At 42.6% G+C, this 26102-nt stretch overlaps 1 protein-coding gene across 5 annotated transcripts in view; it reads left to right on the top strand.

Moving 5' to 3' along the window:
* Positions 1 to 26102, top strand: part of MTUS1 (microtubule associated scaffold protein 1) — a 117379-nt gene that overhangs the window by 82903 nt on the left and 8374 nt on the right. For 4 of the 5 annotated variants that reach the window (XM_045535535.1, XM_045535536.1, XM_045535534.1 and 1 more), the window contains 5 exons: positions 3612 to 3826; positions 11352 to 11418; positions 23780 to 23982; positions 24769 to 24874; positions 25903 to 25976. In XM_045535535.1, coding sequence (XP_045391491.1) covers positions 3612 to 3826; positions 11352 to 11418; positions 23780 to 23982; positions 24769 to 24874; positions 25903 to 25976 — 665 coding nt within the window. Of the gene's footprint in view, positions 1 to 3611; positions 3827 to 10044; positions 10261 to 11351; positions 11419 to 23779; positions 23983 to 24768; positions 24875 to 25902; positions 25977 to 26102 lie in introns of those variants that run through there. The other variant, XM_045535539.1, reaches the window with a different exon arrangement.

Here is a 26102-nt window from a genome sequence, read left to right as displayed (position 1 = left end):
AGTTTTATGTTTCATGGAACCCAAGGCAAACTCTCTTAGTAGATCTTACCTCCATCTAACTTGATTTTAATAATCTGGAAAACCAGTAGATTTAGTAACTATATGGCTTGTTTGGCCTTAGAATAAATGTGTCCTTAGCTGCTCGTATGTGATGATGGTTAGTTGGTGTCTTAGTGGTTAAGTCTTGTTCTCAGAAGTTGTTTTTGGTCTTGAGATTGGGGTACACATACCCGAGCGAGTAGAGTCTGAAAAATGAGCCTGTTCCTCTTTACCCAACTACTTGCTTTAAGAAGATGATAAATGAGTTCACTAGGCTAGTTTTAAATTTTTATTAAATTGAGGTTTCTGAGTAGAAAGAGCAAAGATAGGAAACCGTGCTATGCAGCTGTTTTTCAAGTAAGCAAATGTATTTGGTTCAGGGCTTTGTTTTCCTGATGGAGGTTTCAGTGTCGTTAGAGCGATTCCCAGTAAGGCTGGGTCAGAGCTGATGGTGGTCATTATCTCGTTGGGAGAATCTGAGTTGGTGCAGAAGTCAACGTTTAATTTTAAGGTTTCCGATTAAGTTGATCCTTTGAAACCAGAATGTGTCCTGTGCACAGGTATGATAAACAAAATATGGTACACTTTTAAATACAGCTGCGTTATCAAAACAGGATCTAAGGGCAAGGTTTGGCTCAGATTATGCTAGTTTCATGTCAATAATGAATCCTGCAGGATTTAAGAAAAACCCATGGTTTTTCAGCATTAATCCTTGTATTTATGAGCCTGAGGGCTTTGAGCATTACTGGAGATTTTGCATGCTCTCTGGTCTTCATTTGAGCCAGGAGAGGAGAGAGAGGGAAGGACGTGCAAATTGGGTCATTGGCTGCCATGTGGTACGATTCTATCCTCGGGGAGCACAATATATGGAGTGGAAAATCGAGGTCACCACACGCTTTTCCAGCCACAGGTAGAGGGCAGTGTGTTGGCTCATTTGCTGTTACGTTAAAATTTGAAGACATGTTATCTTAAATTGATCTTTTATTCTTAATTGTGAACCTCTTCTGAGTAGTCACAAAACCTGTGTAATATTTAGATTCCTTTGTACATTTCCCCAAGGAAGAACTCCAGATAGACCATGTTTTCTTGATGGATAAGTGTTAAAGGTGTAAGTGCTCAAAATTCACTTTAACCATCTTTTAAAAATAATTTTATTTACTTTTTAATTTTATATTTAATTTTAAAATAGGTAATACATTTACCCCATGGTTAAAAGGTATAAAAAATGCTTTAGGGCATCCTTCATCTGTCTGGTTCCTCTTCTCTTCCCTGAAAAAGTAAACATTGTTTTATATGTATTATGCAATATTTTTGTTATACACAAAAAAGTAACAATTTTAAGAATATTTTCTCCGAAAATTACCATAAAAGATTTACCTCTCAGATTAAGTAAATATTATAACCTGACAGTTTTAAAACTCTAATTTTGTGTTAAATAATAACAGTGATTAGCATAGAAATTCTAGAAAGAGAATCAAATGTTATTTAGGCCTCAAAAAATGATAAAGCAATTACCAATCAAATAAATTTTAAAGTAAGTATTGGTAGGACATACAGAAATGATATCAGGAGAATGAGTTTACATCTATGTTGTGGTAAGTTCTAGAATTTAGAATTTGGACTACCTAGAATCTAGATAGTCAAAGAATTAAGTTCTTTTGTTGTGTTCTTACAACATTATGACACACAAATGTTTATGTGTAGGTTTATTTAAATGAGGTATAATGGGCTTGAATATATTAAAGTAGCATTTTGTTAAGCTTATTGCATAAATATTTTTTATTTACATAATGTGTTTCTACTCAATCCACTTTCCAAAATGTGTGGGAACAGCAGCACCATGGCATCAGAAGCCTGGGTTCTGACTCTGAATCTATCCCATAGAAGCTGTCTACACCCGGGCAAGCACCTCCACATCTGTGATCCTCACTTCCCTATCCAGGGTTCCCAGGAGGATCAAAAGAGAGGGAAAGTGAGAACGCCCCGTGAACATAAAACACTATGTGATTATGATGTTATGTGACAAACATAAAGAACACTTAGGAAATGACATAAAGGAATACTAACGTCAGATATTTGACAAGTTGTCCAATAGATTATTTTCATGAATATAGTAAGTGACTCTAATAATTTGTTCTTCCTTCAGGACTGTCATTACGACAGTATCAACTCGGTTGTTTTCTCCATCTGGTGTGGAAATGGCAATCGATGATAAGCCACTATTAATAATTGCTAATTATAAAGAATAATGGATACATAATGTCTTCCTCTCCAAGTATTAATGAAAATGCAAAGGATATTTTAATCATTTTAGAACTGAGAATTATCATGTATTAATACAAATATGAGGTGTTTAACCATCTAATGCAACCATAGGAAATGAGAGGCTTTTTTTCTGATTTTTAACTTAGAGTATATTGAGTATATTTTGCCATTGGTTCTTGGAACATGGATACTGAGGTTTCTTTATTTATTTTCCTTCATGCAATCACTGTAGTAGTTTGCCCCTCCCTGAACGATTAGAGGAAATAATTACTAATTGCTTAAAAAGTTGTCTTAGGTTACCAGAAAATGTGGATGCCATAGATAAAGCCTATTAGAATGAGGAAACATTTTTTTTATTTAATAGTTTCGAGTGTCTTTTTTTTTTCCAGATTTAGATATGTTTTGATTATTTGACTTGTTTATTTCAAGAAGCTAAGTAGTTTGTTTCCTGTTTTTCCAATTCTGCTTGATATTTAAAGTGCCTGACACATTTGGAGTAGTTCCAAAACTGAACAGTTTTTCATTTACAATAGAGTAATTCCCTGAGCACCATGGCTTTAGGAAGTGAATAATCACAGCATGGCATCTTAGATGGATTTGGAGTGTTAGTATGTGCTTTTAAAAAAATGTTTAGAGCCATTATCACTGCTGGCAGAAAAAGAACCAACAAAGTTTGTGTTTGATGGAAAATGGAGTAGTGTAGTCAGACATATAGCACTCTTAACAATGAACTTGACGAGAGGCAAAATGTGAGTAGATTTTCAATGTATGTGACGATTTATTAGAGATTGGGAAATGTGACACATTTGCGATATAAATCTCTGTAATGATCAGGCCACCGTCAGGGAAAGGATGATACATTTGTAGAACACGTGGAGGGAGGAGGGAAAGACATTTCAAGTCCAATCATTTGTGTTTTTCTTCCAGCATCTGTGATCAGAATAGTTAGGATACTAGCCACAGTCAGGTTTCTCTGCCAATTTAACTGGGAAATTAGAAACTGTGAAATCAACATCACTTTGCACACAATTTTTGTGTTTCTGGGTTGCTGACTCTACTTGTTTTGTGTTCATGATTCTCTGCTCCCTGTAAATCTTTTAAAGTCAGAACCGAAGCCATTGTCTGTGTTTGTGAATTCCAGACATCTAGATCTCTGATGAATTCCAGTTCTCATCCCTGTGCGCCCCTTATGTGAACATAACTTAAATGCTTCTCTGCGGTTTAGCTGGTTGTTTCTGAACCCATGTGGTGGTGATTGTAAAAATTAACATCACGTATCTCTGTGCCTGTATTCATTCCTTTTGCAGTTGAAAAGGGCAGGCAAAAGAATCCCAGAAGTTTATGTATCCAGACGCAGACGTCTCCGGATGCACTGTCCTCCAAAAAAACCCTTGAATTGGCTCAGTACAAGACAAAATGTGAAAACCAGAGTGGATTTATCCTGCAGCTCAAGCAGCTTCTTTCCCGTGGTAATACCAAGTTCGAAGCATTAACAGTTGTGATCCAGCACCTTCTCTCGGAGGTAAGGATGTGCACCCTCGAAATGGTCTTTCTCATGGAGGTGGGAGGTGGGGACACGGGGACAGTGCTCATGCACATATCTTGTGACTATCTTTAAGTTAATGATTGGGAAGATCGGGTATAGTTTATGCAGTTTCGACTCACATGGATACCTGAGTCAGTCTCCACACATTCGGATGGGGACGTTTTCTTACTTTCTTTTCTCCCTTAGAGTCTCTTGGTTAGAATGACAATGGCAGAAAGATAATTGCCTATAATACTCCTCTATGCCGCTGCACCTAAATTAGCATTAACTTTTTTTCCCCCATTTAATTTTTTGTCTGACTCTATGTAGCTTTCTGTATCAACTTAGTTTCATGCTTTGAAAAAAATGAGGTTAATTGTACTTAAAGTTTAAAGGTCAAAGAACACTTTCGAGGTAACTTCCAGAATCATATGTGGGGACTCTTCCTGACATTTCCATCCATTCCTAAAATAATCTGTGGTCCAACAAAAGCAAAGCAGGTTTTCTTTGTTCATTTCGTCTTCGCTGATAATCTGCAGGGATGTTAATTCAGGAACTGGTTAAAACTCATTGAGAAAACCAAGTGTATGTGAACATATGTTATTGACATCACAACAAAAACTCTAATTATCTGAGAGGGGAAAAGTGGGGTAAGAACGTAACGTGAACTCTTTAGATATTTTGTAATCACAGTTGTTTTAAAGGCGGGTAGAAATGACATCTCAAAAGAAGAAAACTGTTCGGTTGGGTGGTTCTGTGGTTCAGTTCAATCCAGCAAACCTGTACTGATGTCATGCAGAGCTTACTGTGATGTGGCTGCCTATTTAGGGAGGGGGAGGCACAGGTGAATGAGACTTGGTTTTTGCCTTTGAGGAGCTACCAGAATAGTAGACAGATGAATATTTGACAGCTTTGTCTAGTTTTTTGAGGAGGAGGAGGTGGAAACATTTAGTTTTTTAGTTACAGTAGTATGCAGTGTTTTTATTTCCCTTTAATCTGTAAGGAAGGAACTCAAGAATTTGTTTATATAACCAAGTGAGCTAAATCAGAAACCATATAATATCCAATGTAGGGAACAGTTAGTTTTTCTATTTAGGGATAAACCAAATTATTTTGTCTTAACATATCCAGCCTGACAGCCCCATCTTCAACTCTATTCTCTCCGTCTTCCTCATGAGATCAATGAACTCTCATCCACAGTGTTTCCTTCCCTCTTCTGCCTTTGCCACGCCCACTAATGCTATCCTCACTCAGACCCTGGATGACTGTCCTGCAGATGACGATGGCGACTGTGTAACCTGTCTTTATGCTTACACTGTCTCCCCATAATCCATCCCAAGCACAGCGAACAGCTTTGTCTTTCCAAAGCATCCATCCTGCCGATGAAAACCTCCAGTGGTTCTCCATTATCTACAGCTGATCTGTCCAATATGGTAGCCACTGCACGGCTATTGAGCATTCGAAGTGTAACCAGTCTGAATTCAGATATGCAGCAAGTGTAAAATACACAAAAATTTCACAAACTTAGAATGAAAAAAAGTTGTGAAATATCTCAATTTTTATACTGACTATATCAAAATGATATTTTGTATATATGGGTGTTAAAATACGAAAAGTAACTTTATCTTTTTCAACTTTTTTTCAATGTGGTCACTAGGAAATTTAAAATTGCCTACATGATGCACATTATGATTTTTTTTTGAAGACTCTGGTTTATAACTTGTACTGTCTATAATTTGGCACCAACTGCCCTTTATGATGCCCTCTCCACCGATCAGACGCTCCAGCTGCGTGTTAAAGAGATGAAGGAGAAACAAGAGGAACTTACCATTTATTGACTATTTACTAAGCGCCAGATAGTCTTACTTACCATATTAAATCCTCACCAAAACCACAATGAGCTGGAATTTACAAATAAGAAAATCAAGGCAGAGAATTGTTAAGTAACTTGCCTATCATCAAACAGCTAGCGTGAGGAGAATCAGGACTTGAACTCGGGTCTAGGATACAACGAACATGCAGTGTCCTGTACTTCCTCTTCCTCTGTTCAGACACCACCACTGGGCTACTGCCCTTGCCCCTGACAGCTGCGTGCTCAGATCTGTCGTACAGCAGCTTGGCATTACCACCTGCATTTAACTTACATGGATCCAGTACACAAACAACTAAAGTAAAAAAAAAAATGCAAATTAAATAAAGTAGTCTCTCCTTTCCTGCACCCCAGTGAGCAAAGGCCCAGGAGTAGATTCTAGAGGAGGGATAGGAATGTGCCCTCCCTTCAGGTGTCCACTCAGTCCCTAAACACTTCTTGTGGCATGAACATTCTATACTCCATGCAGTCCTGGTGTTTAAAGACACTTTCCCCACATACAGCCTGGCCCCTAAACAAAGCCAAGTCCTTTAGCAGGTGCTCAGCTGGAGAAAGAGGGACCCCCACCCCAGAGGAGAATGTTGCTGGGTCGGATCTGCTGAGAGAGGCTTAGTCAGTCCGCAACACGGCAAACTTAACGAGTTTCCAGGACTCTTGTGCTGTGTGTGAGTTTTTCCTTATAGCTAAATTTAGGTCCCAGTACCCTAAATTGTGTAATTGTGACTCCACTGAATACAACTCCAGACACCTCCTTAATGAAGACTTTCCTGAGCCTTCTAGGTCTACATCCTGTCCACCTTCTGGATTCCAGGAGCATTTATATTCTTTTTCATTCCCTGCTTTATATTAGAGGGATCCGTTTAGTGCTCAGTGTTGTTTTTTGAGACAGGAAATTCACTGAGGGCAGGAGCTGCATCTGGTTCTCTCTCAGGGAATCACCCTAGCAGCTGTGACGGATACACAGTAAATACATAAATGAATAAGTGAGTGGAGAAGGTGGAACGCCACACATAAGATGCACATAAAGTCTTTAAGTGTTCTTTCTCTTTACTTTATAACTAGCAAATATTTACTGATTGCCTAATGTGTACTGGGTGCTGCTATAAAACAATTGGAAAGGAAAGATACAACCAGGGCAAAAGTTAAGTAATTAAAACAAATTCTCTTAACCCTTTGGTTTTCTCGTACCCATTACAGAAGCACATATACTGTATATATCTGCGTATATGCGCATGCATGTTGTATGTTTGTATTTTTATGTACACATCGAGAATTGCATGTATGTTTACATATATCTTGTTATTGCTAACCTTTTCTAAATGGTTTTGGAGCATTAGATTTTGGGTAAAGATGACTGATTATAGGGTATCCTGGAACTGTCACTTGTCCTTTTGTTGCAAGTCTATTGAATAACTACAGCCTACCCGCTTTAGTGGTAGCCGTATTACTACATTACATAGCATAAGTTCTAATACATGTCTTACGTATCTAGAAACTAATGTCACACTCTCTATTTCTCAAAGGACACAGCCACACTAATTTTAGCTTTTTTTCTGACTCTTGCTTTATGCTTGCATAATCGGACAGTATTCTGCACAGACAGCCAAAGTGAATGACAGTGTTGATGGTAGTAATCCCAGTTTCTGCATAAGAGGGTCCACAGGTGGGTTTCTAGGTAAGCCTGAACAGGACCCAGGTCACCCCCAAACCTCTGACTCATTCTTCAAAGTGCCTCTAAATCTTCTTTGCAGGTGAAATGGAATCTAAAGTAGTACCTACACAAAGGTGGGTTTTGAATGACATTAGCCATCTCCTGTGAGTAAAATTGTCTCAGCAACAAAGGTGGACGCACTGAGCAGGTCCCTGTGTGGGCAGGTGATGGGGGAGGAGGAGGTCACACATAGCGCACATCTGAGCCATCTGACGTGGCTCTTCTCTGCAAGATCTCCTCTGCAGTCGATGCAGCTCAGTAGCTAGCAAAATTCAGGCACACTGATGGGACGACAGCCAGAGACTAAGTGCCTGTGTCCCTGGGACTCCTAATTCAATTATGGTAAATCCATTTTTTTTTTTCTTGGAGCACTTCATATATTTAATGCATGAGCATAAAACATCTTTCTGTTCAGATTCCCGCCTTTCTCTTTTTTCACGTTGCGTGGAATTCCGCATGTTACAATACAAAGAGAATTAAATAAACGTGTTATCTGGACGGCTAAGAGTTTATCTGAGACGGAAACACTGATCTAGGAGCAGCTGAATAAAAAAATTAAATCAGGGTCTAAGTGACACAGTGCGTTTTATCATCTGTAAGTAGAGGGTAAATACTTATGAAGGGCGAGCTACCAGGGAGAACCAGGCAGAAACTAGCAGCATGTGTGTATTATGGTATAGGCATCGTGCTCTGCATTTTCCATATCTAAAGCCTTTGGTTTTTATTACTGCATTCCTGTATTGCTTCCCCTCCGCTGAGGTCATCGCTTTTATAGTCTAACCAAAGCATTGGGCCTGGACGGCTTAGTTCTACCTAGGTCCCAGGCTCCTTGAAGGCAGGGACCATATCTTAAATTTCTTTTGTATTTTCATAGCATCTACTGTGAAAAAACGCTTGGTTAATTGGTTCTGAGTAATAACTTGCCAACCAATCCAGAAGCATAGATGTCCTTTCTAGGCATTTGCAGGAAGGGATGGTGTCTATGGCTGGCATTTAGCATTCCCAGAAGGTTGATACAGTGGGTCAGTGAAGAAAGCCTGGCATTCCAGAAAGGGTGGCATTGACAAGACTGTGGAGGTGAGATATGCCTGGCACGTGTGACTTGGCCAGAAGAGAGGCTGGGAGTCTCACACAGGAGCTGGAACTCACAGAGAAGTGTTGTGTTTTTTTGTTTTTTAATGTATTCGATAAGAGGCTCTTTTAGAGGAAGGAAGTTTACATGGACAAAGAATATGGCTTGGTGGCTCATGCCTGTAATCCCAGCACTTTGGGAGGCTGAGGCAGGGGTATCACTTGAGGCTAGAAGTTTAAGACCAGCCTGGGCAACACAGCAAGACCCTGTCTCAATAACTACATGAATGAATGGATGGCCTGGTGGCATGTGCTGCTTGTAGTCCCAGCTACTTGGCAGGCTGAGACAGGGGGATCACTTGATCCCAGGAGTTCGACACTGTAGTGAGCTTGACCACTGCACTCCAGCCTGGGTGACAGAGTGAGACCCTGTCTCTAAAAAAATTTTTTAAAAATTTGTGAAGATTGTGGAATAATAATCTAGTATCCCTGTGAAAAGTGAAGAGATGTTTTCGAAAGTCCAGGAATCTGTTGGTGCACATGGGGACTAGAGTGGAGGTGGCACTAGTAGGAAAAGTGCAGTGGATTCAGACACATTATGAAGGCAGAACTGGCTGACTGTTAATCCATTTAGACACAGAATGAGGGAGGACCTCAGGGTTTTCCTGTTGCTGTTGCTGTGATTGACAGAGCTTGGAAGATGTCAATGGCTTCTGAGGCATTGAGGACGGGAGGGTTGAGTGCAGTGGGGTTGGGGGGAAATGTCCACGTGCATACTGAAATTCCCTGTTCCCAGCAGCCTTTTAATAAGCAAAAATTTTTATTTTTTTTTAAAAATAATTTTTAAAACTTAGACTCGCTGATTTGTGATTTAAAAACAACTTAATACCACATTTTTTTTAAATCAAGCATTTAGGATACCATTGAGGCCAAAAGGTACGCAGTGATAAAATGTTTCTTAAATTCCAGTCGCTGCTAACTGTCCACACAAAGGTGCTGGTGTTTAGCACTCACCTCCTTGGCTCTTACTGAGAGACAGCTACAGAGTGAATGTTAAAAATATGTGTGATCTCCAATGCTCAAATCAGCACTTCAGACTTTTTTTTTTCCCCAAAAAAAACACCAGTGGACCATGTTCTGTGTGGTCAAATTAAATTTGGAGGGAAACACCATTCATTTTGTAATGTCATTTAACATCCTGAGTCACAAACACCCCCTTTCATTCATTGCCCATCACCTAGTTCATAACCTCATTTAGTATATGGGTTTGGAAGAGCAAGTTTCCCTTTTCTATTAGTGAGTGTAATAATCTAATGACCTCAATTAGAGAGGGGAGTGAGAAGGCTCACAAATCTAAAAATAACTCCATTATCCACGCAGAGAGGGGCGGTTGTTCTTTCCACCATTCCGGCTGGTATTTAACTAAGTGGCAATCGATCAGTGGAACGTCTGGCTCTCCATTTTCATAAATGAAGGGCTGTGGCTTTAAGTGATCGCAGGCTGCTTGTGCCAAAGGCAGAGGCTGCAGTATCAGCTTCTGCAGGAGAGAGGAGTCCGAGGCTTACGGTAACCTGCAGGACGAAGTAAGGCTGCCCACGGGCCAATGGCGCACCTCCCGGTAGAGCTTTGAATGTAGACAGACCCGCCCGGTGGGTGGCGCGGCCACCTGTGCACTGCTGGGAGAGTGCGAGAGGGGTGGGGGGAGTTGGAGACAGAAGCTGGAATATGGGCTGCTCCGGCAGCAAAATGTGCCTCTATTCTCCATGTGCAGCAACCAGGGTAATTCGTATTTGTTTATAGTGCTTTTCTGGAAGAATGTCAGGGACTGCTGCAGAGGTTGTCTGGAATTTGGGGGAAATGCTTTGAATGACAAGCAACTCTTGCTGCTGCAAGGGCCAGGTCTCATGATCTCTGCAATACCGTGATCAAGATGCGGTGAGAGCTCCGTCTTGGGTGATCCTAGTAAGGGCATTTTCCAGAGAGCTTTGAAATTCTTCCTTTGCCTTAGTGACGCCCTGGTGCTAGGGAATCTACTTTTTAAGGAACTGTGTCTAATTACTGTATTCGTGTAAGTACGTGTGTGTGTGTGTGTGTGTGTGTGTGTGTGTGTGTGTGTGAGTGAGAGAGAGAGTGTGAGTGTGATAGCGCTTGCTGGGAGTTGCCAGTAACTTGAAAATCATCCCTTATCCCAAGGCTGATAATTGCTTTTTAAATACGAATACAGCTACCTGGGTTTCTTTGGTTCATTTCTCTTAACATCTGTATAGAATTACAGCTGACTCAAAATATCATCATCCTTAGAAGATAGTGTGTGGCTGGATAAAATTAATTTTGTCTTTAAAAGATTATCTGTCTGCCGCAGCTTGATAGCAAAGTTTTTGTCTTTCTTTGAGAAGTAAAGGGTTGGCCTTGTAACAAAAGTTTTTGTATTTGCAAAGATAGGACAAAGTACGTATGAGTGCCTATGTTTAGAACATTAAATATTTATCTTAAACTGATTAGGTCTTTACTGCCCTTGGAGGAGGAGGACGGAACGCCTTACGTCCTAAGCACAGCTTGCATTAGCTGAAAGGGTCTATGGTTCAGCAATGAAACGTTGGCTCAAAGTAAATATTTTTTAATGGGTCATTCACCACCTCAAATGAAAGTTTCACGAGGACCTGCAAAAATATACAGACTTTTGAAACAGGAATTGCCTTCACAACTAAAGGACGACTGTGTTTTTTTAAACAACACAAATTGTTATCCTAAATGGTTCCTATCTCTGGCTTCTCAGTCCTGGGGCTCGTTTTCCAGGCGATAACAAACGTGGACCTTAATGAAAGGGACCCTCTTGCAAACCTCAGTAACTTGATGTGTGTTTTCTGCAGCGGGAGGAAGCGCTGAAACAACAGAAGACGCTATCTCAAGAACTTGTTAACCTCCGGGGAGAGCTGGGTAAGAGTTTTTGTTGTTGTTGTTTGTTTTGTCAAATTTTACGGGACGACGGGAAAATGGGCAGAGTGGGTTTTCCTGTCTGCACGGTGGCTGGAGTCGCATGCTGGGGCCTGTGAGCTCTCACTCGCTGGCGTCTATGCAAACACTTACTATCGACGTTTCTTTTGAATCTTGGCAGCTTGACCTCCAGTTCGCAGAATTCCTGGCACTGATGTGACTAAGCCTAGCTGAGCTTCTGATGACCAAAACATTTCTCTTGCTCCAGGGAGGGACAGAATGATTTTTGTAATTACATGAATTCCTGCTAAATAATTCCGTCATTTTTTTTTCCCCCCGAATCACTTTTCATTTCAGGGTGGTGGGGATATTCCCTCGCTGGTAAGTGTGATTACAGGACATTTCCAGGGAATGGTTTGTGGGGATAAAGTTAAAGGCTCTGTCTTAGTTCCCGTCTCTCTGGGAAGTTCTTGGGGTTCACGGAGCAGGGACAACACCGCCTTTCACCTCAACTACCGCGTCGGAGTGGACTGACTTGGGGTCCCCCTGTCTGCCCCGGGGCTCCTCGGCCTGGAGAATCGGCTTCCTGCTTTGGCTGCAGCCAGATTGGGCGCCATTCACCCAAAGGCCGATTTCCTTGCCCTTTGCAGAGTTCTGTGAGCGCTGACAGTCTCCCCTTCAAATGTGCCTGGAAAGGTCTAAATAACCCAGAGATCACAGCCAGAGAAACAAATTGTGTTCGTCCTATTCTAGGAGAAACTTACACATTTTTCTCTTGGACAAGACCAGAGTTTAAACACTTGCCAGTCTAATTTGCTGGACTTTGAACACTCTTAATTATCCCGCCCCTTCCTTCCCCACCAGGGCAGGAATGGAAGGGCAGCGAATGTGGGGTCAGGACTTTCTCTCTGCACCCTCTTCTCTTGACCTCCCAGCGGGAGGCGAGGCCAGACTCACAGCCGACTCTGGGGCTCTCACTGCCCAGCCAAGACATCAGTCCTGACCTTATTTCAGGCTGTGGAAAGGAAGGACTCTTCATGGAAAAGTAATTTTAAGACAGATGAAACTTCAGAGCCAAAGACTTGAGAGTTCTTGTGAAATAGTTCAAGGAAACCACAGCTGAGAGGCAGCCCAGCTCTCGAAGACTGGCAGGGCTTCATGCCATGTTGCTGAACTTGACCGCTGCCCTTCTGATGATCCAAATGACCCACCTGATTTGCTGTTGTCTGTGCCTTGAATAACATAACGGATATGGAGTTAGAAGAGCAGGAAGGAGGACTTTGTGTGTGTGTTTCAGAGTTCGTAACAGCCTGGCCGAGGTGGAGGTGAGCCCGCCTCGTGGTTCACGTTTCAGCCTCTCTCCCAAGACAAGGCAGAAAGGAGGACGGAACACGGTGCTCATTCAGTCTGCTTGAATGGGGGACTCCTCTTCTTGCATTTGAGTGCACGGCACAATGAGGCAACTCAGGTACTCAGCACCGCCAGTGAGTCACCCAGATGGACAGGAAATAGCCGGAACGGTTTGTCCCACTGTCACCTTTCCATCTGTGATAAGGGCAGTAGCCCTGGTGTGCTGTTCCTGCTGCGGTCACGGTGTCAGGATGCAGCGGTTGGCCCGTCCGTACGGCTCAGCCACCCAGCGCTCGACTCTTAGGGGTTGTGTCCTTGCTGCCCCTGGATCAGGCAGAGTCGCTCGGTGACAGCGTATACAGCATTTTGGGAAGGGTTTTGGTTCTGTACGTGGAGAGAAGCGAAACCAATAAACGCTTCTGACGAAGCAGTGCGGGAAGAATGCGCTCAGAGGTGCCAGTCGGGTGGCTAGTTCAGCATTAGTTGAGATAGAAACGGGTAGGTTGACACAGCAAAGTTGAAAACTCAGTTTTAAACATTGAGGTGGCACACAGAGCACAGTGGTTAGGACTGTGTTGTCACACTATCCAGGTTCAAATCTTTGGTAGCTGGGTGACCTAGAGCAAGTCACATGAAGTCTCTGCTGTCCCAGTTTCATCCTCTGTAAAATGGCAGTAATTGTCTGCTCCAAGGATGGCACCAAGTGTCACCTGCTATTAAATAATAGGTATTGAGATGTGTGCAGTTTTACAGCTGTGTGGTAATTAACCACATTGGCTGCTTTGTGATGGCATAAACTACGCTACAGAAAGGGATAATAATTAGACTGTTACCAGAAACCCCTCAGGACAGGCTCTTTGGACTGAATGGAAGTGAGACCCCATGAGTCCTCCCTGACACAGTAGAGTTCAGTGTGCAGGGTCAGTAGTCTAGGTTTTTGTCCATCCGCAGCTAGTTACAAGTTACAGAACTTCTTCCAGTACAGTTTCTTCATTGGCGGTAGGAAGTCATCATGTATTTTGCTGGGTGGTCTTGGAGCTCGGACGCAACAGTACTGTATGTGAAACAATGCCACCATGCCTGACCCGTCCCAGGCAATGGAAGAGAAGAGAGCTGCCACCATCATTGTCATCAGAATATCCCCCCAAACCTCCAAAATAATGGTGGGGTCATTGGTATCGGTCTCTCATTGGATAATTTTTCCTTATCTTTTCTATGAAAATTGAGACACAAGGTTCCCAAACTACTAAGAACTGCAAGGATAAAGGACAACTCATAAACTGAGGAGCACGGAAACCCAAGTAGAGTCTTCTGTGCTTTTGACCTTCAGACTCTCACAGTCTCCAATTTTCCCCGTCATTAACTGACCTTACCGTTGTCATGTCACTCGTACTTTGACCAGTGTCCCCAAGTGCCAGGTGAACTAACATCCCTCAAGTGCAGTCTGCGTGTCTCAGCCGCAACCCCCTCACAAAATGACCTACCATTTGCTTCTGTAAAAACTCTTCAAAGAAAACCCCAAATCTTCAGTCTCCTCAAAACAAAACCATGAGGGTCCCCTCATTCCAGGAATCTCTTGATATTTTATGTCGATGTGTTTACTGTGTCTTGTGTTTTCCTGTTGTCTTCAGATAGTAAAGTCCTTAATTGTAGAGATTCTTTCCTGCTTCCTATGGGGAAAAAACACATATGCTTTCCATTCTTGTGGGTAATTGGTAAATATTTATAGTCATTTGAGGTTTTGAAGTTTCTTTTTATTTAAGAACAGCATACAAAAATTAAAGAAAATCCTCAAGGGAGAAGAAAACAGCCCATAACTCCACTACCCTGTCATAACTTTTATATTTGCATATTCCCTGTCTTAGTTTATATGAATATATGCAACTTTGTACTCTTATTTTTTAAAGTAAGGTGTCATTTTTGTACTATGAAATGCTTATCGTTGCATCAGTTTTGACAGACATCTATATTCCTACGAAACTCTTATCAGACGTAGAACATTCCCGTCATCCCAGCAAGTCCCCTCATGCCATTTTCCAGTGGATCCCCCATCCCCCAGAAGCAAACACTGATAGAATTTTTATCATCAAAGGTTAGTTTAGCCTAATCTAGAATGTCACGTAAGTGGAAATACTCAGTAGCTCCTCTTTGTGTCTGGCTTCCTGCGACGGCATGATATTCTCAGGATCCACACACGTCATCGCAGGCTGCTCTGCTCTTTGTCACTTGCCACATCGAGCACTTTTCCACGTTGCCTGTGTCTTCGTTACGGTCTTGCTCGATGACTATGGGGAAGCGGGTCGAGTGGCTGTACCATAAGTTCTCTTACCCTTAAACAGTGTTGCCAGGTAGCACGGGTTCCACCATCAGCTGCTTTCCCACCCGATCTGTGGTTGAAGCTACTACCCATATGATGACGACTCACAGATTCATTTTTCTAATCTCCTGCCCACCTGCCTCCAGGTGAGCCGGGCCAGTGTCGTCAGACCCTCCCGGCTGCACAGCCGCTGCTTCCTGAACGCTGTGCGGTGTCTCCTCGTTCAAACTCTTTGCTTCAGAGTCCGTCTGGCAGCTTCTGTGGTGGCATCATCATTCGCTCACCACCCAAGCTAACAACTGAAGTCTCGCTCCTTTCCCCCCCCCCTCCACATGCCTATCAGTCTGTGTCCTAAATATCACTCGGGTCCAGCCCTCCTCAGCACTCTGGCCACTACTGTTCTAATTCGAGTCCCATAATGTCTCACCCGGAGGACCCTGCAGTTAGCTGCCCGCCAGGTCACCTTGCCTTTGGGGCTGCGTCTCTGCACGTGCTGTCAGCCCTGCACTTACAGTAAATAGGACGTGTGTCATCGACTGGACGTTTTTAACAAACATGAAGGACTCCATTTGGGCCTTAGGAAAAGTCATTCTTTATGATCTGATCGACCGTAACCTTCCGGTCGACTCTTCCCCCTCTGCTGCCCCCTCCCCCTCTCCCCTCCCTCCTCCCCCCTCCCCGGGTCCCAGCCCTGGGTTCACGCATACCTGTACCTGTCGTCCACACCTTTCGTTCACGTTATCCTCTCTGCCTGAAGCGTGCTCGCTTTCCACTGCCCTTGTGTCTCTGACGCCTCAAACTCCTCATTTACTCAATTTTTAAGTCCTAGATAAAGTATCTTGTTTTCAGATGAGTTTCACCCAAATCTTTCAAGCAAATTGCATCTTCTACTGTGTCCTTCTCTATCTAGGTCCTTTGTACACACCCAAGACGTTTTTCTTACGGTTATTTGTTTATAGCCCTCTTCTCACCATCCAGGACTGTGAGCTCTTCAAGGGCAAGGCCAATGTCTCCTTATTTTGTAGCCCTTCCACCCTGTGCCTGGCACTTACCAGGTGCTTAGACTTCACCGAATGAACGATTTTGCCACTGAGGATGGTAGCTAGGGAAAGGTGGTTTTCTCCTTAGAATATGCTAATACTCAGTGGTTTTTATGCACAAATGTTTTCGTATAAACTTGTTTAAAAAGAATATTTCTATCTTTGGGAATGAATAATAATAAAGGTGAGCTATCATTCTCTTGGGGACGTTTTATATTATGTCTGACAATCCCAGTTAATCAGCAGATCATTTTGAAAGTAGCAGCCTTTGAAATAGATTACAGTTAAATTTAATGGTTCTATATCCACAGCAAACATTTTGCCCCTAGGATAGGGGGTAGATATATCATTTTGATTGTTTCTAGAATCATGCTAAATAAAAACTGGTGCAAGAGAGCCATAACTATGATCTTTTGAGTTCCTGTTGCTTTCCATAAATGTTAATCCTTGGAATCACTCTTTTCATCTAAATTAATGTAGCAAAAGCTATTTTGTATTTCAAAATTATTTTTTAGCCATCATGATAGCTAACTCACATCTTTTTATACATTAGTCCTGATTATTTCTATTTATGAAACAAATGGGATTTTAATCCTTAATTCACAAAATATGCCTGGAATTTCCGTAAGAATTATCTAAAATGCTAGTTGATGTTGCCCTTTGTGTGTAAAATTTATGGACTGGGTATAGCAGTATCACGTATTGGCTGCCAACTCTTAACAGCGTTCAGCTCTATTAGTTTGCATTTTATTTAGAAAGAGAAAGAGAAGAAGAGAGAAAAAGAAATTGAGGTTCAGAAGTTAAGTAACTTTCCTAAGGCCAAAGAGCTAGAAAGCAAAGAGCTTGAACAAGAACCCAAGTTGGCTAGAATACAAAATTTCGGATAATCACAGCAGGGAAAGAAAGCTTGATGAAACTATTTGAAACTTTTGAAAATTATTCAAAAGAAACACTAGTTTTCATTGATAGCTACTTTTGAAATATTTTTTTCTTCTAATCAAGAGTTTAAGAAGTACTGTTAAATTAAAATGTCTTACCTATTGGGGAAAGTAACTTGCAAAAAACAGTATATTGCTAAAAGCAGTACACAGATTGTCTAATCAACACTTAACCAGCGTCCGTGAACTTCAGACTACCTGGCACCTCATGGGATGTGTTACTTCTTCCATTGTCCTGATTTTGTCTACAATTTTGGTTTAGCAAGGCTGTATTTCAAGTAATTTAAAAACTCTTTAAAGCTAAGTCACTGTTGAGTTGTAGAATTCCAGAAGTGATTTTTTTGAAGCAGGCTTTGATGAAAAATCAATTAATGTAATGAAAACCAACTGTACACGGCAACAGAGCTATTTATCTTGCTGAGTTGTTGGAAGGACAGAGTTGATAGCCACCTTGAACTTAGCTCATTCTTTTCCTATCCACATTGGTCCTAAGTTTGGACTTAGGCCAAACATACCAAGGTTGTCTGCTTCTGAAAGTCCATTGAGCATTTATTCTTCCTTGTCCTGTTCACTGTTCTAACTCCAGATTCTCAACTTTTGATTTTCCTAATTTAATGTCATTTGTCTAGAATGGTGGTTCTCAAACTTCACTGTGCAATAAAATAGACCTGATTACAATGCAGATTCCCAGTTGTAGCATCCATCGGTTCTGACCCAGTTGGCAGGGGACAAAGTCCAGGAATCTGCATTTTCGATAATCAGCCAAGTCATTCTAATGCAGGTGCTCCTAGGACTGCACTTTAACCCTGCACTAGCTGTCTAGAATGTTTTTTCTTTTATGTAAAAAAAAAAAACTGTATAAAAATCAAGTAAGCACAGTAAAAATACCAAATGGCTGCAACTGAATCGAGTCCATTCTTACAATTAGGCTTTCAAATTTTATGCCGGGGTGTTTACCAGCTCTTTTGACCCTTGTGCCCGAAAAGTAATTTATCAGGGAGGAGGAAAGGCAGAATAGACTCAATCAACTTTTTATTAACAACAAAAATTAATTTTTTTTATTGAAATGCAGTTTCTTTCAAGCCTGCCTCATTTTTCTCAGGCCTGAATCTCAGCACATATTGTCAGTTACTCAGCCATGCTTTTGCCTCCAATCCACTTTTAGTCCTAAATGTTTTCGTTTGTACATGCAGTCTTTGCTGTTGTGATAAGACGAGCATCTGTTTTGCAGTATGTTGTTGGCCGGTGCGTAGCTGAAAAACAGCAAAGGCTTTTGAGACTTTTTTTCGGGCGTGGGAGGAAGGGCATGGGCAGGGAACAGCTCCAGGCTCAGCGAAGGCCCCGCTGGCACCTGGGCTCGAAGAGCAAGAAGGAAGACAGGCTGCCTGGGCCAGACCATCTTCCTGCCTGCGAGTTAAGACATCGTCAGGACTAATCAGTGTTGTCGGGAGAAAAAAAGTCATATTGTACCTGCTTTATCTTGCAGTCTTTTCAGCAAGGCTTCCACAAGAGCATTAAGCCCTGCTACGTCAAGGCATCCATTGTGTATATGAATTATAATAACTTCTCTCTTCATCTCTCGTTGGGAAAACAGCCAGTCAGATGCTGTGTGGTGCTCTGTGCTGAGGCTCTCGAAGAGGCTGGGAGTTCTAGATCCAGCTCTGCCATTTCCTTGCCTCTTTAGCAAAATGAGATTTGTGATAATGCCTATTTTATGAACTCAAAGCATTGCCATATCACGAGACACAACACGTGCTAGAGCACGTTTGAAGTATGAATTGAGTTTTAAAGGTAAAGTGGTACTATTCCTAAGAGGATTGATTTGATAAAGTTATGGAAAAGTTAACGATTAGTGGAAGACTTTGAAATCGGATCATATGGAGTCACTGATATAATGCCCAAGAGCGATCAGAAAGCCATTTGTAGCTAATTTTGACATTTGGAAAAAGACCCTTGCCTACCTCATGTCTGCCAAATTTTTTGGCCATGTGAAAAAGTACATTTAGGGAAGCAAACCCTGGAGCTCTCATGAGTAGGTGATCATTCCACAGACAGCGTGTGTAGGCTTTCTCTACGAAGTGTAATAGCAACTCTGTATTTCGCTTTATTCTCACCAAACTATAAGGTTGGCAGCACAGTGGTGGTCATTTTTCCTTGCATTTCAGGAAACACAGGTCCAGGAAGCTGGACATGCCTGTTCGTGGGGCAGTCTAGGTCCTGCCCTTTTCTTCTATGGCTGCTGCCTGTCTGCAAAGTATCAGTTTGCTTTTTAAAAATGGCTTCTTGGTTCCCCTGTTCAGTGATATTCCTACCTCCCATTTCAAAACAGATGAGACTCTGTGTTAAGAGAGTCATCAACATAGTCACTTGCCTTGGAAGTGTGCCGTGGTAGGATTTCCCTTGAAAGAATAATATTGTGAAATCCTCACACTGCTACAGGAGGTGTTGGTATCCCCGCCTGGTTCTAGGGGTGTGGGGCACAGCAGAAGTAAGATAAGAAAGTTACGTTTAGGCCAAAAGGTGTATTGACTGTGAGCTGTTAAAGAGAGGAATGAAGGAAGACAGAACTAAAGGCAGGTGGCCGGCTTCCCAGGGCAGGTTCATTCATTCCAGAGTGAAAATAGTTAACTTCTAATCTTAAGTTGGCCTTACATTTTAGGGATGATTTTGTAAATGAATCAGTTTTTCTTTTCTTTCTTTTTCAGTTCTGAAAACTATTTCTTGTTTTAAGCTAGATTGCTGGAGGTAGCTTTCGAGTTTGCAAATGTGTACATGAAGGTTATAATCCAACAGTGCTTCTACAGGCAGTGGTTTTTTGGTGCTCTAAATCATATAATAATACATGCTTTTAAAAATCAGTGGACTGATTAAAACAGCAAGGACAAAAAGGCCACTTTGACTTTGTTGTGTGGGTTTTGTGTTTGTGTAATACCTTCTTTCAAACGATTGCACTTAGCACTGGGAGAAAATTCCGTACATGCTTGCTCCAAATTCCAGAAGACTTTGTTTGGTTTTGGCTTTATTGGGTGTCTAATCCATTGAGAGCTAGTAGAATCTGGGGCACGTGCGAGAAGAGACTAGACTGAGGACAGGAGTGAGACACACAAAGATGGCACCATAACTCTCTCCTATGTTGTGGTAAGTACAAGGGGAAGTCGATGGCCTAAAATCATGGGGTGACATCTGCCCCACCCCCCACAATATGTCACAGCAGACAAGGAGCACTCTGAGCACCTTAATACAGCATTTACACGTGTATCCTTGCAAACATATCTCATGAGTCTCTATGCTAGATAGTTTCCTTAGGAGCCTGGTCCAGTTAGTTCAAACTAAAGCTGTTGGTGTGAGTGATCGCCGCGACCCAGCTGTTGCTCACATGGTAAACAGAGCAAAGGGCTGTGCACAGCTGCAGGCTGACGTCACTGGGGCCGGGCCTGCCACGCTGGGCTATGAGAATGACAGGGGCGAGCTGCCCGCTCCCCCATCTGACCCATTTTCTCTGTCCTCCCTTCACCTCTCCTGGCGGCCAACAACACTGCACTCTATCTGAGCTTCGTTGTTTTTTTTTTCTTTTGGTAAACACAGGAAACAGCCCTGTCCGGTGGCTGATGGGAAAGGATTTCTGTGTATCCTATTTGATTTTAAAGTCTGATGCACCATATGGTATATTCATGCTGACGGTAGTTTGATTATAAGCAGATGTGTTACAATTGGGCAGGTGTAGTGTACTATGCACCTCCGCTTAGAAGCTCTTCTAGTCCAAAGCGTGAAGGTGGTCCCTTTTAGTTTATTCCTGAGTCATTGGGTTCACTTAGATGCTTCTATCTCTGATACGAGCTTTCAGACAGGCTCGGATCATGCTTTTACTTTTTTTTTTTTTTTTAAACTTTGCTGATATCTGAAATTCCAGGAGAAATAAGAGAACAGGCTGGGTCTAAGCAGGATTTCTCTTGAGTAGAAAGCTACTTGATGCCTTTAACTGATTGCCTGCAAAGTGTTTTTGTTGCCTACTTAAAGTTCTAATATGGGATTCACACAAGGAACCCTCAGCAAAAGTGTGTGGCTTTATTAGTTGTGTACATTGGAAGGTTCCTTGGCAGAAGCTAAGGTTCTGTTTATTCATTTGACTAACATTTGACTTCCTGGATCTTTTTATCTCCTGTGGTCAATAGTGTCATAAAAGGCAAAGTGAATGTGAAGAGGGTGTTCTTTAGCAATCAGGATAGCCCTTATCTTTTCCTAAATCCTTTTAAGTAAAAAACTTCTCATATTTAGTCCCAAAGGACTGAGTTGTCAGTGATGTCCCATGCAATGGCCTCTGTCATCTGGCCTCCATCCAGTGTCTTTTTGGGTCTTTAGTTTTTCTGCTCTGTGAGTGTTTCAGTCCCCAGAGCACAGTGTGCAATCTCCCACTGTTTCTCATGTTGGAATGCGGTTTTCACCCTCGATACCAGGTTTTTATTTATGTCACATGGCTGGAACCACCGTGTTTCTAGCAGCATTATTCACAACAGCCAAGAGGTGGAAGCCACGCCAAGTGTCCATCAGTGGATAAGTGGATAAACCAAATGTGGCACATACATACGATGGAGTATTACTTGGCCTTGACAATGAAGGAAATTCTGACACATGCTACAACATGGATCTACCTCGAGGACATTATGCTAAGTGAGATAAGGAGTTACAAAAGTCTGAGTACTAGATGATTCCACTTACACGAGGTCTCTAGAGCAGTCAGAGTCATGGAGAAAGTAAGATGGTGGCTGCCGGGGGATGGGGGAAGGGAGTTACTGTTTAATTGGCATAGAGTTTCAGTTTTTCAGGGGGAAGTTCTGGAGATGGATGGTGGTGATGGTCACACAGTGATGTGAATGTATTTAATGAGACTGAATTATACACTTAAAAATAATTAATATGGTTAGCTTTATGTTTTATCTATTTTACCACAATTTTTTTTTCTTGAGAAATTATTTTAAAAATCTGACCAAACTTTCTGGTCCACTGTAACTAGGTGTGAGCCACGTTGAGTGCCACTGGCGGGGCCCCTGGTACCCGCCCAGTCCTGCTGCTTCTCGCGTGTCTGCGTCATGTCTTCTCGATCCCGCAGGGAGCCTCCCAGGAGAGGCCCCGCCATGGACCTCCCTGGCCCCCAGCACGAGAGGCAGCTTGGTGGGAACGAAGGGCCCCAGCGTTTGGTGTAGACAGAATCAGAATTCAAACTGCTCACCAAAACCCATCCTCCGCCACTTTCTAGCTCTGCTACTCTGGGCGGACTATTTGCTCCCTCCATGTTGTTTCCTAGTGGATACGTTTAGGAATCAGATTCTCAGAAGACCTCTGTGAGGGTTACACTAGAGGACACGTACAGAGCCCCATTCTGTGCCACGCATCCAGTAGTAGTTGTTTGTTTGTTTGCTTTTTAAGTGTTAGTTCCTCTCCCCTTTAATAAACATTAGTGGATTTATTTGATTTTTTTTTAAGGGTTCTCTTCAGCAGATTCTTGCTGCCATTATTCCAATATGGCCTCTTTCTCGCCTCTGAAAGAGAACTGAGTTGGAACAAGTGACCGGTATTTCTGCCACCACCTGGCATATTCCTGAGGAAAAAAAGTCTATATTGTAGCTAAATTGTCCGGGGAACCTGCCAATTTCATATTTCTTAAGGAGAATAATCATTAGTCTAAACTACCCTTTTCTCTGCCCTAAAACAATCTTTTTCCTTCCACAACTCCCAAAATACATGTTCCTTACCAAACGAGAGGTCAAGATTAACAGACTAACCAGTAACCATTCTGTGTGACTCCAGGGGCACTCTGGGGTGTTGAGAACGTGCATCCCAGTGACAGGGACAGTAGCTTCCCCTGTACCTGTATTCACACATCGGTGATGGAAGGCAGAAATGGCCGAAGTCAAGCGTCCCGGGAACTTGGAGATCATCTGGGATAATTACAGTTTGCGTACACGTGTCTCTGTATGTGTTCTGCCGTGTGTTGTGGTGTTAGTCCTTCTGTTTGGGGTGGCAGTGGGGAAAGAGGGGGGATGCTCTGTTTTTAAATTACGTTCATCAAATTACTTTGCCCTTTTAAAATATGTTAACTTTTCCACAGATTCATATTGGCACTTTTAAAATGTGTTTGTTCCTAAAACTTTTTACGTTCTCGTGTTTTTATGTTCTAATACCTTGTTTTTATTACTGTACATTTGAAATAACAGTCTGAAATCGGGTCAAATTAAGTACAAGCTGACGGTGCTCTTGTTTCCTCTCCCCAGTCTGTCCTGCTGCTTCTGTGTCCGAGTTTCTGCACTCGGTGGCCAGGAGGGGACTAACTTGTCCTTGGTAATGTCACAGCCAATTAGAGGCTCCTGTCTTGGTGGCTACTGTACTGACTCGTCATCATGCAAAAGGAGGGTCTTGACTTGGCAACCCGGCTCTCAAGTTCTTCTCTTACTGCTTAGTAGTCAGTTTTTTGGTTTTTTTTTTGTTTTTGTTGTTGTTGTTGTTGTTGTTGGTTTGTGTTTTGCTGCCAGAGATCAATTTCCTCTTGTTCCTTTTCACAGTTCAGTTCCATACTGTTACGCTTGAAGATCTGGTCCCCAGAGAGCAGGGACATTATTGTGTTTATGCATCTGGTGGCATCACAGCCGTGCGTGACTGTTAGGAATTTAGGACATGGAACACGTGAAATGTCACCTTCTTTTTTCTTTTTCATCTCTTTTCAGTCACTGCTTCCACCACCTGTGAGAAATTGGAGAAAGCCAGGAACGAGTTAGAAGCAGCCTACGAAGGGTTTGTCCAGCAGCACCAGGCCGATAAGACAGAGCGAGAGAACCGGCTCAAGGAATTTTACACGAGGGAGTATGAAAAGCTTCGGGACACTTACATCGAAGAAGCAGAGAAGTACAAAACTCAGCTGCAGGAGCAGGTCTGTGCCTTTGGAACTGGAGCGTGCTCTTGGCCGGGCTGTTTACTTGAGTTCTGATTGTTGTTCACCCCCTGTGATGAGTTGCTCTTTGTTTTTTAGCTTAATAGGTGAAAAACATATTTTTAAATTAAATTTTTTCTTCTTATGACCAAAGCAATGTAAATATGGTGAGCAAGAAAGGAAATAAAAAAGAAAGGAGAAGATCAATTTTTGAAAAACCCTTTATTCCGCTACCCAGAAATAATCCGCTTGTGAGCATCCCGTGTTGTGCTGCCAAACCATTGGTTTACACTTCTTCTTTTTTTTTTTTTCAATGGCACTTGTTTAATAACCGATATTGTTTTCATTTAACAGCGTATCATAAGCCTCTTTTTCATTTCCTGGCTGCTCTTTTTAAACTCAGTTTTCGTTTAGTAAATATTTACAGTGCCCCCTCCGGGCCGGGCACGTGGTAGGAACGGAGGATGCAGCCGCTGACGTGCCTGGCATGGAGCGTGTGTTGTCCTGTCACTGCGACACACATGCTCGTCCCTTCTGAGGGACCCAGCCATTTCCATTGGCGTCTCCCAGAGAGCTTCTGCGTCTTGTTCCTAGGGGAGGGACAGAGCAGAGAGTTGGGAGGGGCGAATCCCAGTCGGGTGGTCCTTTACCCATCCTTCAATGGGCCAGGTGGCCCTTAAACTGCAGCACAGGCTTATGTGTGCTGTCCCCTAATGTCACTGCTGCTCACTCAACTCAGGACTTCCGGTTTTCCTGTTAAACTGCAGTTTTGTTTGTTTCCTACAGTTCGACAACTTAAATGCTGCCCATGAAACCTCTAAGTTGGAAATCGAAGCCAGCCACTCGGAGAAAATCGAATTGCTGAAGGCGGCCTATGAAGCCTCCCTTTCAGGCAAGGCTGTTTTGTTTTGCTTTTTTTCTCTTTGAACAGGAAAAGAACTAACGGAACAGCATGATGTGTCTGAGGACGGAAATGATTCATAACTTTCCCCTTCAGAGCAAGCCCTGTGGCGTTGGGTCTGGAGTGCTCTGGGTTCCGTTCTGCATCGTCCATTGTTAACAGATGCCCTTTACCGCTGCGGACGCAAATAGTAGTTGGTTGCACATGCCAGCCTGTTAGTGACCAGGGTGGACTTGGGAACATTTTACAGGCCTTTGTGGTGGTGGTTGCCAGTTTAGATTCCTGGGAAGTTGAAAGTGTCAGTGTATGTCCCGGCCACAGCGAAGGATCCACGCTACGTGCTCTTGCCTACCAATGCCGCTGTGAAACGTAGGTGGCATTTGCTGAATCAGAAAGGAGTCGTTTTCATTATTTCATTTGTCGTCATTGGAGGGGTTGAAGCATACAGGAAAATAGTAAGAAGCCGTTGCTTTCAGAACAGAATCGGCACTGTGGCCGAAGCCTTTCCACCGAACCAGTTGCGTCTTACCGAGCAGCGAGTGGGCCCGTGCTACCAACTGGCCGTGTGACCCTTAGCAAGGACGCCCTCACCAGAAAGCTGGAGTTGGGTGAAGTCAGAGAAAATGACATGTGAAAGTGGCTGCCTCAGGGGAGCCAGTTAGTAAACATGGTTTTTCTTCCTGCTAGAAGTGAGTTTAATTTTAGACGTCTGTTAGGCTCATTGAAAAGAGTCTAAATGCCAGTGTTTTGAGAGCCTGCCCTGAAAGGGACATTTAGTGTTTCCTGAGGTCTCTTGGCCTCTGTGGGCCTCAGTGCTGTCGGTCATAAAATGGGAATATCTTCCCTGCCCACCTCACAAGACTGTTTTGAGAACTGATGGCTTAATTTGCATGAAAGCATCCTATGAACATAACATAGTCCTGTCACTGCTTAATCTGCTCCTATGTCTATATGCATTAGCGGTTGTACAGTACGGTGATCTCATAGAATGTTGTTGCCTTAAAAATATTTCTCTCCAGAAATCAAGAAAAGCCATGAAATAGAAAAGAAATCACTCGAAGATTTACTTTCTGAGAAGCAGGAATCGCTAGAGGTGGGTGAATCTCAATACCTCTTCCCCGTCCCCCCAAAATCCATCATTCTTGATGTTTCTGTGGTTTTGATGTGTTTCTGTGGACGGTTTGCTACGTTTCTGGCATCTTCTCAAGTTAACTTATGT

Source organism: Lemur catta, chromosome 22 (genome assembly GCF_020740605.2).
Source record: "Lemur catta isolate mLemCat1 chromosome 22, mLemCat1.pri, whole genome shotgun sequence".
Taxonomy (NCBI): domain Eukaryota; kingdom Metazoa; phylum Chordata; class Mammalia; order Primates; family Lemuridae; genus Lemur; species Lemur catta.
This window is presented reverse-complemented; position numbering and strand designations above follow the sequence as displayed.